General features: G+C 33.9%; 2 protein-coding genes across 3 annotated transcripts; one reads left to right on the top strand and one right to left on the bottom strand.

The window, feature by feature from the left end:
- Positions 1 to 1,369: 1,369 nt before the first annotated feature.
- On the top strand, positions 1,370 to 8,894 carry LOC148602281 (visual pigment-like receptor peropsin). The gene is made up of 3 exons (XM_088552403.1): positions 1,370 to 2,037; positions 4,339 to 4,459; positions 7,362 to 8,894. The coding sequence occupies exons 1-3, from the start codon at positions 1,408 to 1,410 to the stop codon at positions 7,763 to 7,765; spliced, it is 1,155 nt and encodes a 384-aa protein (XP_088408529.1). The 5' UTR covers positions 1,370 to 1,407; the 3' UTR covers positions 7,766 to 8,894.
- A 4,939-nt stretch (positions 8,895 to 13,833) lies between these two features.
- On the bottom strand, positions 13,834 to 16,813 carry LOC148602280 (cerebellin-1-like). 2 transcript variants are annotated; one of them, XM_088553906.1, is made up of 3 exons: positions 16,658 to 16,813; positions 16,175 to 16,459; positions 13,834 to 14,287 (listed from the first exon to the last, which is right to left on the bottom strand). In XM_088553906.1, exons 1-3 carry the CDS (start codon positions 16,761 to 16,763, stop codon positions 13,860 to 13,862), a joined length of 819 nt encoding a protein of 272 aa, XP_088410032.1. In that variant the 5' UTR covers positions 16,764 to 16,813; the 3' UTR covers positions 13,834 to 13,859. The 2 variants fall into 2 exon arrangements, with proteins under 2 accessions (XP_088410032.1, XP_088410031.1); XM_088553905.1 differs by having other exon boundaries at positions 16,172 to 16,459; positions 16,658 to 16,809.
- Between the last annotated feature and the right edge of the window lie 44 nt (positions 16,814 to 16,857).

Here is a 16,857-nt window from a genome sequence, read left to right as displayed (position 1 = left end):
TTTCATCATTATCAAATGTAATTCATCTCTACCGAAATCAAACATTTGAATACATGTCTTCGTACAAATCGGACAAAATGAGAAAATCTAAACCATGCGTGTTAAACAATCTCAAATGAAGAAAAATGATGGTATCTGCCCCTTGAAATATTAAGTGTACTATATTCAAATGAAATTATGACTCATTTTACAAACATGACATGTGAAATTTTGTCTTTATTCCTTGGTTATAACGGTACAAGTAAGTAAGTTAGATTGTCGGAATGGTGGTTTATAACGGTACAAGTAAGTTAGATTGTCGGAATGGTGGTTTATAACGGTACAAGTAAGTTAGATTGTCGGAATGGTGGTTTATAACGGTACAAGTAAGTAAGTTAGATTGTCGGAGTGGTGGTTTATAACAGAACAAGGAAATAAGTTAGATTGTCGGAATGGTGATTTATTTCTTACCATGTTTTTCCCACTATCTGGTTCTTACTGTGACTGACGAAATCACTTTTACTAATAAATTACGACACATGTGGTCTTGTAAAAGTTAGCTACACTGTAAAATGCGAATGACTATGTTATGAACATGATTAACAAAATATCTGTTTCGTAAAGGAACTGACAATTGGTCATGTTTTTATAATACTAAAGTGTCATAGTTTTTCTTTCCTCTTTTGTCTATCCCGAACTTCACTTTTTATGTGTAATCGGCGGGTGTTTCTAGAAAAGCCGAGGATGCTTACCCTATCGGTCCACCTGGTCCATGCTTCCAGTTTTTAGTGGGGTCCAAGTTGCTCTTTTACTTTTGTAACTTTGTTTATATTATTTTGGTTATTTTATGTCATTTGTTGTGTTCGTCTGTTATCCACGTCTGGTCTTTGTCCCTGGGTTACATTCTTTCGATTTCCGCTAGAATTTTGGTATCCTTGGTTACTCGATCTTCCAGGTGCACTTTGGCAAAAAAAAAAAAAAGAGTTCATGTAGAAATTCTAGAAATCATGACCATATTATACATTGAGAAATTTTACCATTTAAAACACACCAAGTGTTTCCTCTCTGCTACTCTTTTTAATCATTGAATGAAAGATAGCATACTCTGTTTGATTCGTCATTCTATATCCTATATGCCGCATGCTTGGCGGAGAGGCTTCGACTACGAATTTTAAAGTGAAACGATCGAGGTTCGAACTCAAGACCCGTGGCACTTGAGGGGAATATACTTATACAAGAGGACCACCGACGGCTGTTAGCATACTAGACTTGAATGTAAATAAGCAAGCGATTAGTATCATGCGTACACATTTTTTCAGTAATAATAATGTTACGAAATGGTAGTTATTTCATTGTTTATCAATTTCTGTTTTTCAGGAGTAACCAAGAAGTAATCACAAACTATCTGGTATTGATGAAAGGTTTAATATGGATGTGACAAACAACTTCCAGCAAATAGCTGCAGATACGCCAATCTGGTTCCACTTTACAATAGGCACCGTGTTGTTGATTACTGGTTTAACCTCATTCATTTCCAACGGCATTATATTGTTCATTTTCTTCGTTAAAGACCGGAAACTCCTGACACGAACAAACATTTATATTGCTGCTTTCTGCACATTGTCATTTTTCATGTCAGCAGTAGGAGTACCGATGGTTGTGACATCATCATTCAATAAAGATTGGATGTACGGATATATTGGTTGCCAATATTATGCTTTCTTGATGTCATTTGGTGGTTTGACCTCGATTCTTCTTCTCTGTATGATATCTGTTGACCACTACGTTTACGTCGTGCGCAATGACCTTCTAGGTCATTTGTCCTCAATAACAAGCATGGCTTCCATTGTCGCGTGTTGCCTAGTAGCGCTAAGTTTCGCATTTGGACCTCTACTAGGATGGAGCAAGTACACATACGAAGGAGTTGGAACAACATGTGCTATAGATTTAGTCGGAGAAGAAAATGAGGGCCGCTCTTTCGTGCTTACCTTGTTAATCGTATTTTTCACTATTCCTGTATCAACCATGCTATTTTCCTATGGATCAGTTTACGTCAAGGTAAAAGTTACCAATATTGTTAAGTAGTGAATTGTTTGCTCATAAAAGTATGTAGGAGCATTTCATTTCATTTAAGCATCTGAAGATGCATATGATAAAATACCACTCAACCATTTGAAACGTAACATAAAACAAAACAAAACAAAAGAAAAAACAAACAATAAAACAAAACAAACAAACAAACAAACAAACAAACAACAATAGAACAAGTCAAAACAAAATAAAATAAAACAAAATAAACAAAAAATAAAATAAGAAAAGGAGAAATAACTAAGGAAAAAAGCTATTTGTATGAATGAAATGTAATACAAGGTCCGATGTATATGTTGGTGGTATTTTTTTCAGGTTTCTATATAGTTGTCTTTTATTTATTGTTCAAACCAATATATGCTGTTTTAGGCTTCTGGTACAGGGTTATGTTGCTACAAGGTTGAAGTCATCACTACAAAAAAATTACGGTCGTCGTCGTGAACTCGTGGATCGTAACGGTGTGTCCATCTGCACCATGAAAACTGATTTGTTCAACGTGTCATAGTTTTCCATTTCTCTTTCGTCTACCCTGGACTTGACTTTTTATGTGTAACTCGGTGAGTTTTTGTAGAAAAGCCCGGGAATCTTACCCTACCGATGAACCTGGTCCATGGTCCTTGTTTTTAATTGAGTCCGAGTTGCTCATTTACTTTTGAAACTTTGTATGTACTTTTTTGGTTATTTTAATATGCTCTTTGTTGTGTATGTCTGTTTCCATGTCTGGTCATTGTCTCTTAAATTACATTCTTTTAAAGTCCGCTAGAATCTTTGTTCTCTTGATTACTCTTTTTTTTTTATTTCGTTAACACACTTAGAGAATATCCGCGTAGAAACCTGGCAAATCCTATGATATGGGTAGCGCAGTGAACAATTTATCCCATCGTTTTATGTTCCAATATTATGGAACTCATTATGGTGACAGGAAGAATAATAGGATAATTAATTCGAAAGAGTGAATAACCACCAAAATATTATCACAAGTGCCGAAGAAGCTTAGATTTAACGAGTGTGCGAAATTTGTTCCGCGCACGAGTTAATTCCTCAAAAGTTCTTAGCACGAGTGATCATATTTTGGTTATTCGCGATAACCAATTGAGTCTCCAATTTATTATATAGGTTTTCTTCATGATTTATCGATATTTTCAACATGAATTTTAAATTCTGTCATTGGCGGATTGATATCAAAACGATGACGTTTTTGCGGGAGAAAGTCCGAGAGTGAAATTACCGAATTTATTGTGAATTATCAAAATTTATTACACAGGGAATATGCGATAAAACACTGCTATTTATTATATTTATCTTTGGTTTTGATTTCAAATAAATATTTGTTCTATACATTTCAGAGACTGACACTTCACATAACATTAAAACAATATGGTGTTGTGACGTATTGTCGTGACAATTTACAAGAGTCTGTTATATTGAAAAATTATTGGATATCTTAATATTAATTTGGAATGACAGTTGATGTGACGTTAAGAAGTTTAGTTTGCAATTCTAAGAAGTAATTAATTGCTAATTCTATTCCTGCGTCATGAAAATCGTCACATATATAAAACATAACCGTGTATTGTAAAGTTATTTGATTTTCTGTTTTATATTTTTAATTTTTACAGTATAAAAATCTAAGTGTTTGAGTATTAATGCCATGGATATGCCATACATATAGAGTAATGAAGGGAACCAAGGTTATAGCGGTAATCAAAAGAATGTAATCCAGGGAAAAAGACCAGACATGGAAAACAGGCATACACAACAAAGAACATAAAGTAACTAATATCACACATACAAAGTAACAAAAGCAAATGAGCAACTCGGACTCCACTAAAAACTGGGAGCATGGACCAGGTGCACCGGTAGGGTAAGCATCCTCTGCTTTTCTAGAAACCATGATAATTAGACGTCAGTTCACTTAGTGGGTATATATTGATTATGGGTCTGCCATCCCCTGTTCTTCCCATCTTTCTTAAACAAAGGGCGGGGTTACCTATCTATTATCTGTTACTCCTCCTACATCACTAAAAGCAGAAGAAAGAGAAAACAGACACCAAAAACAAAGAACACGAATTAACCAAAATAAAAGATACAAAGAAACGAAAGAATATGAGCAACTCGGGCTCCACTAAAACTGGAGGCATAGACCAAGTGCGCCAGTAGTGTAAGCGTACCCCTCTTTTCTAGAAACACCCACCCAGTTGCTAATAAATTGTTATGTACGGGGTAGACGAAAGTGTTAATCGTTATTTATTTTGACGGTGTATTTTGCAGGTTATTAAAGAATTTAAAGCTCGTCTTCAAGTAGTCGGAGTAAGTGATGCACACGAGAAAGAAATGTTACATAAACTTGCGTTAGAGAAAGAACTAGCTGTAACTATAACTATCATTATAGGTAAGGCATAGTTGAATTAATAGTTAGAGAAAGAACTAGCTGTAGCTATAACTTTCATTATAGGTAAGGCATAGTTACATGCAAATAGATAGTTAGAGAAAGAACTAGCTGTAACTATAACTATCATTATAGGTAAGGCATAGTTAAATTAATAGTTAGAGAAAGAACTAGCTGTAGCTATAACTTTCATTATAGGTAAGGCATAGTTACATGCAAATAGATAGTTAGAGAAAGAACTAGCTGTAACTATAACTATCATTATAGGTAAGGCATAGTTGAATTAATAGTTAAGAAAAACAACTTTTTACCACAATAATCATTGTAGATAAAGTTGAATAAATAGCTAAGAAAAAATACCTGTTTCAGTAACAATGACAATTTGGTTTGTAAGTCTCGTTCTAGTTTCTGTTGCCGTTCCGGAACCCGGAACTTCCAATTCAGAATGTATTGAGTTCTGAGGACCGATCTGCATTTTATTGTTTACTTCCGAGAAATCGAACGCTGCATCACAATGCAAAATCTTATATTTTATGCTTTTCTTGACATTTTTATCTTTTAGAAATAGATATTTGTCATTTTTTATCAGTATTTTTACACAAAAAGATATTTTGCGTTTGATATTTGACTCAATGACGAATCTCCATGCACTTGAATGGTAGATGAGGACCCATTCTCATGAAACTACGGAGCCACGTGACGAGACTTACAAACCCTATTGGTGAGGCAAATCTGAATAGATAGTTAGACAAAGAGCTACATGATACAATAATTATCCGTATAGGTTACACATAGTTACATACATGGTTACAAATGAATTGGCTGTTAAACTAATAATCATTAGGGATGTAACATAGTTAAATAAGTAGTAAGAGTAATCAACGGATCCAAGGTTATAACGTAATCAAAAGAATGTAATCCAGGGACAAAGACCAGACATGAAAAACAGACATACACAACAAAGAAGATAAAGTAATTAAAAATCATACATACCAATCAATAAAAGCAAATGAGCAACTCAGACTTCAGTAAAAACACGTCTCATTTTTACAAAAAAATTTACTTTGAAATATACATGATTTTCATAGCATATTATAATTATTGCACTAATTTGTCGTGTAGATTTTAGTTATGAAAGTATGATTCTCATTTGTTCCCGATACCTGCTATATTAGGTTAGATTTGTTTTACTAACTTTGAATACATATTGAAGTCATCACTACAGAAGTTTTATGGTCGTCATCATGAACTCGTGGATCGTTATGGCGTATCCATCTGCACCATGAAAACTGATTTATTCAACGGGTCATAGTTTTCCTTTCCTCGTTTGTCTACCCCGGACTTGACTTTTTATGTGCAACTCGGCGGGCGTTTCTAGAAAAGCAAAGGACGCTTACACTACCGGTGCACCTGGTCCATGCTCCCAGTTTTTAGTGGAGTCCGAGTTGCTCATTTACTTTTGTTACTTTGTATGTATGATTTTAGTTACTTTATGTTCTTTTTTTGTGTATGTTTGTTTTCCATGTCTGGTCTTTTTCCCTGGATTACATTCTTTTGATTACCGCTATAACCATGGTTCCCTTGATTACTCCTTTGCACTCGTACAGGTGTTAGATGCTAAATACACATGAAACAATATTAGAGGAGTTGTTCCCGTTATGTTATACACCATTTGATGACCAGGAAAATGTGTTATTTGATTTCTTTTAAGTTATTTCCCTTTATGTTATTCACCATTTCAAGATTACGAAACTATTATCTCTTTTAAGTTATTTCCTGTTATGCTATACTCCGTTTGATAATCAGTAAACCTTGTTATCTGTTGTAGGTTATTTTCTGTTGAGTTATACGCCAATTGATGATTAGGAAACTTTGTTATCTCTTTTAGAGTTATTTCCCGTTATTTTATACACCATTTAATGATCAAGAAACCTTGATATCTCTTGTAGGTTCTTTCCCGTCGTTATACATTGTTTGATGATCAGGAAACTATCTTCTGTAGGTTCTTTCCCGTTATGTTATACACCATTTAATGATAAAGAAACCTTATTGTCTCCTGTAGATTCGTTCCCGTTATGTTATACACAATTTGATGATCATGAAACCTTGTTACTTCTGTAGGTTCTTTACTGTTTTGTTATACACCGTTTGATGATCAGGACAGAAAATCTTGTTATCTCTTGTAGGTTCTTCACGTTATGTTATACACTATTTAATGATCAGGAAACCTTGTTATCTCTTTTAGGTCATTTCCTGTTATTTTATACACCATTTAATGTTTAGGAAACCTTGTTATCTCTTTTAGGTTCTTTCCCGTTATGTTACACACCATTTGATAATCAGGAAACCTTGTTATCTATTTAAGGTCATTTCCCGTTATTTTATACACCATTTAATGTTTAGGAAACCTTGTTATTTCCTGTAGGTTATTTCCCGTTATGTTAAACACAATTTGGTGATTAGGAAACCTTGTTATCTATTTAAGGTCATTTCCCGTTATTTTATACACCATTTAATGTTTAAGAAACCTTGTTATTTCCTGTAGGTTATGTCCCGTTATGTTAAACACAATTTGATGATTAGGAAACTTGGTTATTTCCTGTAGGTTCTTTCCCGTTATGTTATACATTGTTTGATGATCAGGAAACCTTGTTATCTCTTTAAGGTCATTTCCCGTTATTTTATACACCATTTAATGTTTAGGAAACCTTGTTATTTCCTGTAGGTTATTTCCCGTTATGTTACACACCATTTGATGATCAGGAAACCTTTTTATCTCTTGTAGGTTCTTTCCCGTTATGTTACACACCATTTGATGATCAGGAAACCTTGTTATCTCTTGTAGGTTATTTCCCATTATGTTATACATTGTTTGATGATTAGGAAACTTTGTTGTTTCTTGTAGGTTCTTTCCTTTTCTGTTATACACCATACGCCTTTTTACTACTATGGAATATTTTGATCAGCGATATACCGTTGTCTCCACAAGTTTTAGTTCTTCCTTCTATTTTGACGAAGATCGGAGGAGTTTTTACCCCATTTATATATATTGGTCGAAACAAACGCTTCAAAAATCAATTATTCAAGATGTTTCCATGCATTCGATCTGCAAGAGTGCATTCCGCATCTGAGGCACACGTTACAAATGAACTTCAAGCATGTAGCAGTATTGAAATGTATCAGAAAGCACAGCCATCGAAGAAATCTAGGCCAGCATTAAGAAGTGCCAAAACAAGCAGAGCATTGTTTAGTTCTAAATATAACACCCGTGTGGATCATGAAGTCCCTCCTTCTAGGTCGTCTATTTGAATTGAGGTCCGATTATTGTTCAACAAAATAAGAAAAAAAAAAAAAAAAACAAAAAACAAAAAACAAAAAAAACCCCAAGCAGTGGACGAAAAAAAAAAACCATGCAGTGGACAGAAAAAAACCCATGCATGGACGGAAAAAATGTTGTTTCCAAAAATGTTAATTAATTAGAAATCACAAACTCGTGTTTTGTTAAATATGAAGTTTGTTTGTGATTCATTGAATTAGTAGAAATGAAGTAAATTAGATATCTAGCACTGCAACTGGAAAATTAAAGAAAAAAAAACTCCTTTATATGTTCATAATTAAGTAAAGGATAAGATATGGTAAGGTCCCTATGTGGCCATCTATATAATTGAAAATTAGAAATTTGATATGCGAAATGTATTGGTTAAGCATATTCAACCACATTCGTAAGCATATAAACTTTCAATGATTGAAAGTATGATATCCCAAGTTTTGAAATTTGCGAATTTCCATCGAACATTTTTTGCAATTTTTGAGTGCATCCGCCAACTTTACCCATAATTATCGTTTATGAATTCTAATTGCCACTTCGATAGTAGTCCAAATCAGTGAAGATATATCTGGGTCACGTTCACCTTTGAAAATAACAATAGTAGCATTGAAAATTGGCATTTATTTCCATTTTGATGTTTTTGAAAATTTTAGGCTTCCATAAAACTGACAATTGCTGTAATTGTGAAAATTAAAAGCCATTTAAAAACAGTTTAATCACCCATTAAACCTTTACATACAGTATTTTTCATATACTTTATAAATGTGGCCATTAGTCATACCCAATCCTTTGCTAAAGAATATTAAAAAATCAAAACCATGTTTTTCTCGGACAATATGAGTGTATCATTGCATTGGAATAAAATTTACTCTTTGATGTTATTGGTTATGACTAACTTCTACATGGATAGTGTCTTAACTTAACAAGAAAAACACTATATGACGAGACAATGGTTGAATGGCTTATGTAAGTTGTGTACGTAGACATAATTGCTACAAGGATATAAGAATTCGTCACTGCCGTTTGCAATGAAAAAACAAAAAACAAAAAAAACAAAAAAAAAAAAAAAAACGAGAAAATATGACGTTGTTGATCACTGGAATAAATACATTAAATAAGCTGAATTGGATAATTATTATCGAAATCTCGAAATGAATAAGATAACAGACAATAAAAACTACGAGACAAAATCGTAAAGCAAGTAATTTCAAAACTGGAAAAATGAGTAAATTTTGTAGACATTTACTCAGAAAAAAACTCAAACAAACAAACAAAAATTCGAGTTCGAATGAATCATATACTACAAACTTTTTTAATTTTACTGCACTTTACATTTTGGTCCATGTTAAAAATTTAAATGACTGAAAATGTTTCGTTAAGTATGAAATAGATAAATAAAAATGATCATCACGTGAATGGTACTCCAAAACAATTTTTGCTGAAGTCTTTCGTTCAGTTAATTTGAACTATTCACTCTTATTCAATAAAATGTCATTTCATTTATTGGTTACAGACCACCAATTCAACCAATGAGGTTTTGGAACGTACGCAGAAATTACCTCCTGTTCTTCATAGCGCTGCAAAAATAGTGTTCTCATTTTATTTCAAAAATTAAGACTGTTTCTGAAAGGAAAAGTATTTCTTTACATTTCTTGTGCGTTTTTCTTCTTGTGCTGTAAAGCATAATCTCCATAAGGAATTCTAAATATATACCTATCTTGTGAACGAGTAATCAAGGGAACCAAGGTTAAAGCGGTAATCAAAAGAATGTAATCCAGGGACAAAGACCAGACATGGAGAACAGACATACACAACATAGAACATAAAGTAACTAAAATCATACATACAAAATAAAAAAGCAAATGAGCAACTCGAACTCCACTAAAACCTGGGCGCATGGACCAGGTGCACCGGTAGGGTAAGCGTCCTCTGCTTTTCAAAAAAACTCCCGCCGAGTTGTTCATAAGAAAGTCATGTCCGGGGTAGACGAAAGAGGAAAGAAAAACTATGACACATGGAACAAATTAGTTATCATTGCACAGATGGAATCACCGTTGCAATCCACGAGTTCATGATGACGACCATAGAAGTTTTGTGGTGATGACTTCAATCTTGTAGTAACATAACCCTGTACCAGAAAATTATTTGTTAGAAGTGTAGCACGATACAAAAAGTCTGCGTAGTTTCGGTAAGCTCTGGCATAACGTATGAGTTGTAATATGAACACTCCATACGCAGGTGCTGAAGGGATGTTGCCACAGATGAAAGGAAAGTTTATAATTCTGAATGTAAAGTCATCACATTTGTCGTAAAGTTTGGTCAATAGTTTCCCTTTACCATCGATTTTTAAATGTAGGTCAAGATATGAGGCTTATTCACAGTGTCTGTAGCATCCTTTATCTCAAATTTGGGGTAGATTCGATGTACTAAATCCCCGAAATTAGGATTGTTTAAAGATAATACGTCATCTATAAAACGGAAACTGAGATTAAAGGATTTAGCTAAACGATATTCTTTATTTTGCATCAGATCAGCTATAAAGTCAGCCTCATAAGAGTGAAGGAATAGGTCAGCAAGTAGAGGAGCACAATTTGTTCCCATTTGAATGCCGACCGTTTGTTGAAAAACGTGTCCACCATACTGGACAAATATGTTGACGATTAAAATTCCAGCATTTTGTAAACATTTTCTGTATATTTGGAAGATGATTTGGAATTATTTTTCTCAAAGTATGAGGAATCTCTACCAAAAACTATACATTTGTATTTAGGTGTACCATCCTTTTTGGAAAAACAACGATGTATAATGTTTTTGGGTCGGGATTTTAACTGTGTAATGGGAATAGAAGTATACAATGTTGAAATATAAGTTTTAATGCTATTATATTCTGATAATAGTCTTGAACTGATTATCTCCAAAAGAAAACACTTGGATTTCCCATGATATGTATAGACCCTTCACTTCCGGTGAACAGTACTACATTGCAAGTCTGCTTACCCCAAATGCTATTCTGAGGATTGGGAGCTGACATATGTAGAATCATGCTGATATATAGTCCTCTGCAGGTTAAAGTTAAGGTGAATTTCAGAGAAGCCACTGAATGTTGTGAAATTAGCATTGAAGCTTATGGTAAGTGGAATTAGTGGTTTCTAGCCTAAAGCTGAAGCCATGGTAAAATGAAAAGTTTCTTGGAACAGCTTTAAACTACTTGAAGATCTTGTAAAGTTTGCTATGAGAGGAATACACTACAAAAAGGTTTTTTTGCTCTAGGTGCCCTTTACTGGTTATGTTTTAATGCTAAAACACTATATTTACAAACCAAAAACCTAAGAAATCTCCTTATGTGAAAAGATGTTGGCTATTGACATGTAATCAAGAAAAAGGGGGAGGCATGACAGAAATAAATTTTTAACAATAGACAAATTTTTTCAGAAAATGGTTACTTAAATTTTAAAGGCTATTTCGTTATCAATATTCTTAAAAAAACAAGTAGTGATTGATTCTTTTTATTTGAAAAGTCAGAAAAAGTTTTTTGCAAATACTTAAGGCATTTAAGTATGGTTCAATGTCATTTTTTGCTCGCACAACTTGGTAAACCTATATTTGAAAATCAAATATTAAAAAAAGTGCTTGTCATATTACACTGAAACTTTGCTAATTTATTCACTATGTATATAGGACGGTACTTGTATATTTTTTTTTCAAAGACAAAAGAAAGACTCTTTAATTTGTGGATAACTCCACCCACCGCTAAAAAAACAGAAATCAAGGCATGCGACCCCCCCCCCTCCCAAAAAGATCGGTTCATGAATTTTTAGGAATTTGTGAGTTTTTGTTCGTAATTGGTATTAAAACTACACTTAGTTTTAAATGAAAATGATAAATAATTGTAGACGTGTCTATCATTTTGCCAACACAACTAGATTTAGGCTAAAGTGAAGAATCGTCTTTTTAAAAATAGATTTCTGTACATTGGTCCTTTGATGGAATCACCAACACAATTTCTAGCAAACTTGCAATCTTTTCTGGAAAAAGTCCTATCAACTATCTTATGACATACCATCAAAGGTCTTGATATATTTCGGTTTTTTCTGCCAAAAAAAACTGTTCTTATATGAATATTTAAAAAAAAAGAATATGTTCTTATACTTTAATGTAATTTTCTTATCACATATAATTAATAAATTTATGTGTTATCGTCAACTTGACTTGATACATTAGAAAAGTAATCATTTATAAGTGTTTACTTTTCGTGATCATCAAACTTAGTTTCTCCAAATTAAAGCCGTCATTATTTTCAGAAGTGGGAGATCCATGTTGAATTTCATAATTTTCCATATTCTGTAGAATCGCAATAATATATTGGCTTCCGGTAACAAATTTTTATTTTTTGTTGATAAAAACTGGGGTCATACGTCATCAAGGTTAGGTCAAGAGGTGTTTACTTGCATATTCAAATGAGTTAATATTTCATGAATGGTATATCATTCTTTTTAATTTGTGATTAACTGTACACCCAATTAAAAAAATCCTTGTTTGCATTTAATATCAAATTCATATTTTAATGTTAATTAAACTGGATAAAATAAGCAAAAGTGATAAATGGTCTGCTATGTCCTCACTATAGTCAGATAATAATGAGATGCACGCATGACCTAGACTTAATCATTGCACCGGAACAGGTTGAACGAAAATACAATAATAGTAATTGATAAGCCTTGTCATTCATTCCTGGGTCAGTATTTACAATCATGGTGATTTTCTTCGGCATTTAATAGATGAATATCCAGGCTACATGTATAGAAACCAAACATGTACATCAATTGTTGTTTTTGAATTTTTGTCGAAGGCTTAATACTTTAACAACACAGTATATTCTAAAAATATGCTATCAATAAACCCAATCAAGTAGCCTGTGCATTAAATGAAACATTGGCAAACAGTAGTAAAAGTAATCAGGGGAACCAAGATTCGAGTGTTAACCAAACAGTATATATAAGATGCACCTTTTTAAATCGGGTATTGGTGGGTCGAGTAATTTTTTTTCAAACATTTTTTAATAATACTTGAATAACAGCGAAAATACTTTCAACCAAAATAACAAAAGCTAATGAGAAAACCGCGCACCACTGAAAATTTGGAGTATGAATGAGGTTCACCGGTACGTGTACTTTGCTTTCCTAGAAACACCCATCGAGTTGCTCATATGATGTCACTTCCGGGGTAAACAAAGGAGATAAGGAAAACTATAACACGGTGAACAAATCGATTCTCATGCTATAGGTGGATACACAATAACGATCCACGAATTCATGACAACGACCTTTAAACTTTTATAATAACGGCTTTAATTTTGTGGCAGCATATCCTTGTTTCAAATGCCAAATTTCAAGAAGTCCAGCGCGGTTAAAACAGTCGGCAAGCTTTGGCATTACGTATACTTATGAGTCGTGATATGAAAACTCCAATCCCAAGTGCTTTAGGATGTTGCCATAGATAAAAACAAAGTTGACAATATGGAATGAAAAGTCATGGCATTTTTTTTATAATCTGGCCATCAATCTCTAAAAGTAAGTCAAGATATGAATCTGACTTCACAGTATATGTAGTGTCTCAAGTTCTTTAATGTAAATAGGATGTTTGAAAACTGATTTGTCCCTGGATTGCATTCTTTTGATTCCCACTATAACCTTGGTTCCATTGATTACTCCTTCAAGGGGTCATAGTTTTCCTTTCCTCGTTTGTCTACCCCGGACTTGACTTTTTATGAGCCTATCGACGGGTGTTTTTAGAAAATAGAGGACGCTTACCCTACCGGTGCACCTGATCCATGCTCCCAGCTTTTAGTGGAGTCCGAGTTGCTCATTTGCTTTTGTTACTTTGTATGATTTTAGTTACTTTATGTTCTTTGTTGTGTATGTCTGTTTTCCATGTCTGGTCTTTGTCCCTAGATTACATTCCTTTGATTACCGCTATAACCTTGGTTACCTTGATTACTCTTTAAATCCCATTTAAGGACAATACGTCATCTATATAGCAGAAACTGAGATAAATTTATAAGCAATTTATATTTGATTAGATCATTTCATAGAGTAGGACACCAGAAAATGAGTTGTAGAAATGTGTGTCGCCGCCATAGATGTTTACACCCTCGAAACCTGGATAAGTTCTTATCCATACCATATCGCCCTGTTCCAGTACTATTGGAAATGTCCTACTCTGAGAAGTAAAAATACTGCTTGAACCAGCAGCATAAAGTGTGTCGATTCTATTTCCATTCAAAACTATTTCAAATGCAACAGTCGTTGACTGAAGAGCGTAAATGCTGAATGAAAGTAGATAAATTCCCTTTAACGGGGCTATCATATGTCCATGTAGTGGGCTGTATGCATTCCCTTCATTCAGCAGTACTTTGTCGAACTCAATAGCTTGATGTCCTCCGATTTGGTTTATAGTCTTTGATGTACCAGCTTTGAAGGCTACACGTGTTACACCTGTTGATGCTAAATAAACAAAAATAAAGCAAGTATAACAAAAGACACAACCCTAACATCTCCCCCGAATGATAAAGGGGAAAACCAAAATAAAACAAGGTAAAGGCTATAAAGTCTTTAATTTTGAAACGTATGATAGTTTTAAGTAGATCAATGAGTGTCAATGTGACATAAATTTTGAAAGACCCCGATGTAGCAAAGACATTGTCATTGCACTATACATTACACATATGTTGTCGTACCAGCATACAAAGCCAAAAACAACATTGTTTTGTTTGCAAAACGTAGAACATCCAATGTTTACAAATCCATACAAATAACGCTACATAGCTGGATCTACAAAGTGTACAACCAAACCTCTTTCATAACCTTCAACTCCTTAACTCACAGCTGTCAACAGAGGTCTCCACTCCTACCACGACACTTGTTACTCGCATAGAGGTATTGATTCAATATGGATCCTGAAGAATTCGATAGATCTTCTGGAGACCATCAATTCAAATTATTATCAGAATACAATAGCATTAAAACCTAAGGTTTAGGTTTTTCAACGCTTTATACTTTTATTTTCCATACTCAGTTAGAATCTCGACTCAAAAACATTATATATCGTTGTTACTCCAAAAAATATGGTACACCTAATTATAAATATCTAGTTATCATACTTTGTCTAGTGTGGTGGACGCTGACCTACACTTTTACACTTTTGAGGCTGACTTAATAGCTGAGCTGATCCAAATGTAGGAACATCATTTCCGCCATATAGATTAGTACTATCGTAAAACAATCCTGGTTTCGGGGATTTGATACATTGCATCTACCCTAATCTGCGATAAAGGATACTTCAGATAATGTGCAGTGAGTCTCCTATCTTGAGCTACACTTAGAGATCGATGGTAAAGGAAAACTGTTGACCAAACTATACGACAAACGCAATATTTTTTCTTTACGTATTGTCAACTTTCCATTCATCTTTGGCAACATCATTTCGGCGCCTGCGTATGGAGTGTTCATATTACAACTCATACGTCATGCCAGAGCTTGCCGTAACGACTTTTTGTATCGCACTAGACTTCTTACAATTAGGCTTCTGGAACAGGGCTATGTTGCTACAAATTTGAAGTCATCACTACAATTTTATGGTCGTCATTAGGAACTTGTGGATCATTACGATGTATCCATTTGCACCATGAAAACTGATTTTTCAACGTGTCATAGTTTTCCTTTCCTCTTTCTTTTACCTTGGACTTTACTTTTTATGAGCAACTCGGCGGGTGTTTTTAGAAAAGCAGAGGACGCTTACCCTACCAGTACACCTGATCCATGCTTTCGGTTTTAAGAGGAGTCAGAGTTGCTCATTTACTTTTGTTACTTTGTATGTATGATTTTAGTTACTTTATGTTCTTTGTTGTGTGTGTCTGTTTCCATGTCTGGTCTTTGTCCTTGGAATATTTTCTTTGGATTTCCGCTAGAATCTTGGTTCCCTTCCTTACACCTTAAAACAAAATGTATTAAGTAATAAGGATAAAATAATGGTCATTTTTAATACTAAATATTTTTCAGTCGGTTTTGAAAGCATGTATTTGAGGTTGCTAATTTTTGCAGATTTTTCAAGTTAACATGTACGTGGGTTTCTTTTTTTTTTTGGCGCTTTTCTGTCCAACATGTAATACACTGCGCAAAATTGATATGTTTACAGTCCTTAAAAAAGGTTAGTAGATGTAATGCAACATTATCGCGGGTTACGTTACTAACGAACGGCATTACCGTTTTTCCTATCAACTGTATAACGATTCCTATTTACTGTAATGTTTTCTTTACTTGCACAATAATATACGATCACTACCAATGCGTGTATGAGTCTATATACAATAATATACATGTAATTCGTACCACCTAGTAGAAGCCTTTTGTTCTGGTTACTGTCTCCCTTATGATAGACTTTTGTCCTCTCTTGATTTGCAGGGCCTTCACTTGTAACCTCTTTTTGTTGACTACGTAGTCGGTGATCCTCCCGGGTTGGTTCCATTTTGGTGCTTTTGTTTGTCGATTTGTGTTTTTCGTGTCTGAGGTGCTCATTTTGTTGACCGGATATTATTAATAAATCCCATATTCGTCTGTTTTCATTTTGTAGCTGCATGTTTTCATTTTCAAGTCTCTCCACTTTCGATTCAACGGTTGCTAATGATAAAGACATACATCCGATAGAGTTGTAATATAGACAAAAAGTGTTTTTATTTCACTATTTTCTTTATTTACAGAAAATTTTGTATTTCAATAGAAAAGTCTTGTATTTAAATGGAAGATTTTATAAAAGTCATAACGAAAGATGAAGCGAAAATTAGTTGAATGGACAAACATTAAAGCACTTTTTCTTACCTAACCGTTTTAAAATAGTTTGAATCTCATTTTCTGCATCATGACCATTGGCACCATTTACTGTACAGATACACCAAACAACACTTACACTCCATAAGGCCAACATTTTATCTGTGGACTACATGTATTAAGGTACAAATTAAATCTTATCATGTATACTGTCCGAAAAGTGTACCACAGATATATTCTCATCACTTATA

Source organism: Perna viridis, chromosome 11 (genome assembly GCF_037379345.1).
Source record: "Perna viridis isolate PV_CMFRI_1.1 ecotype Kerala chromosome 11, ASM3737934v1, whole genome shotgun sequence".
Lineage (NCBI taxonomy): Eukaryota > Metazoa > Mollusca > Bivalvia > Mytilida > Mytilidae > Perna > Perna viridis.
Note: the sequence above shows the minus strand (reverse complement) of the source record. Positions and strands in the feature narration are given on the sequence as shown.

Bases quoted from the DNA above. Each gene is read 5' to 3' on its own strand.
- LOC148602281 (XM_088552403.1), top strand. From the start codon at position 1,408: ATGGATGTGACAAACAACTTCCAGCAAATAGCTGCAGATACGCCAATC. The intron at 2,038-4,338 runs GTAAAAGTTACC...TGTATTTTGCAG, and splicing joins ATGGATCAGTTTACGTCAAG to GTTATTAAAGAATTTAAAGC. The intron at 4,460-7,361 runs GTAAGGCATAGT...TGTTTCTTGTAG, and splicing joins AACTATAACTATCATTATAG to GTTCTTTCCTTTTCTGTTAT.
- LOC148602280 (XM_088553905.1), bottom strand. From the start codon at position 16,763: ATGTTGGCCTTATGGAGTGTAAGTGTTGTTTGGTGTATCTGTACAGTA. The intron at 16,460-16,657 runs GTAAGAAAAAGT...CTTTATCATTAG, and splicing joins AACTATTTTAAAACGGTTAG to CAACCGTTGAATCGAAAGTG. The intron at 14,288-16,171 runs GTACGAATTACA...TTGTTTATTTAG, and splicing joins CAAAAGGCTTCTACTAGGTG to CATCAACAGGTGTAACACGT.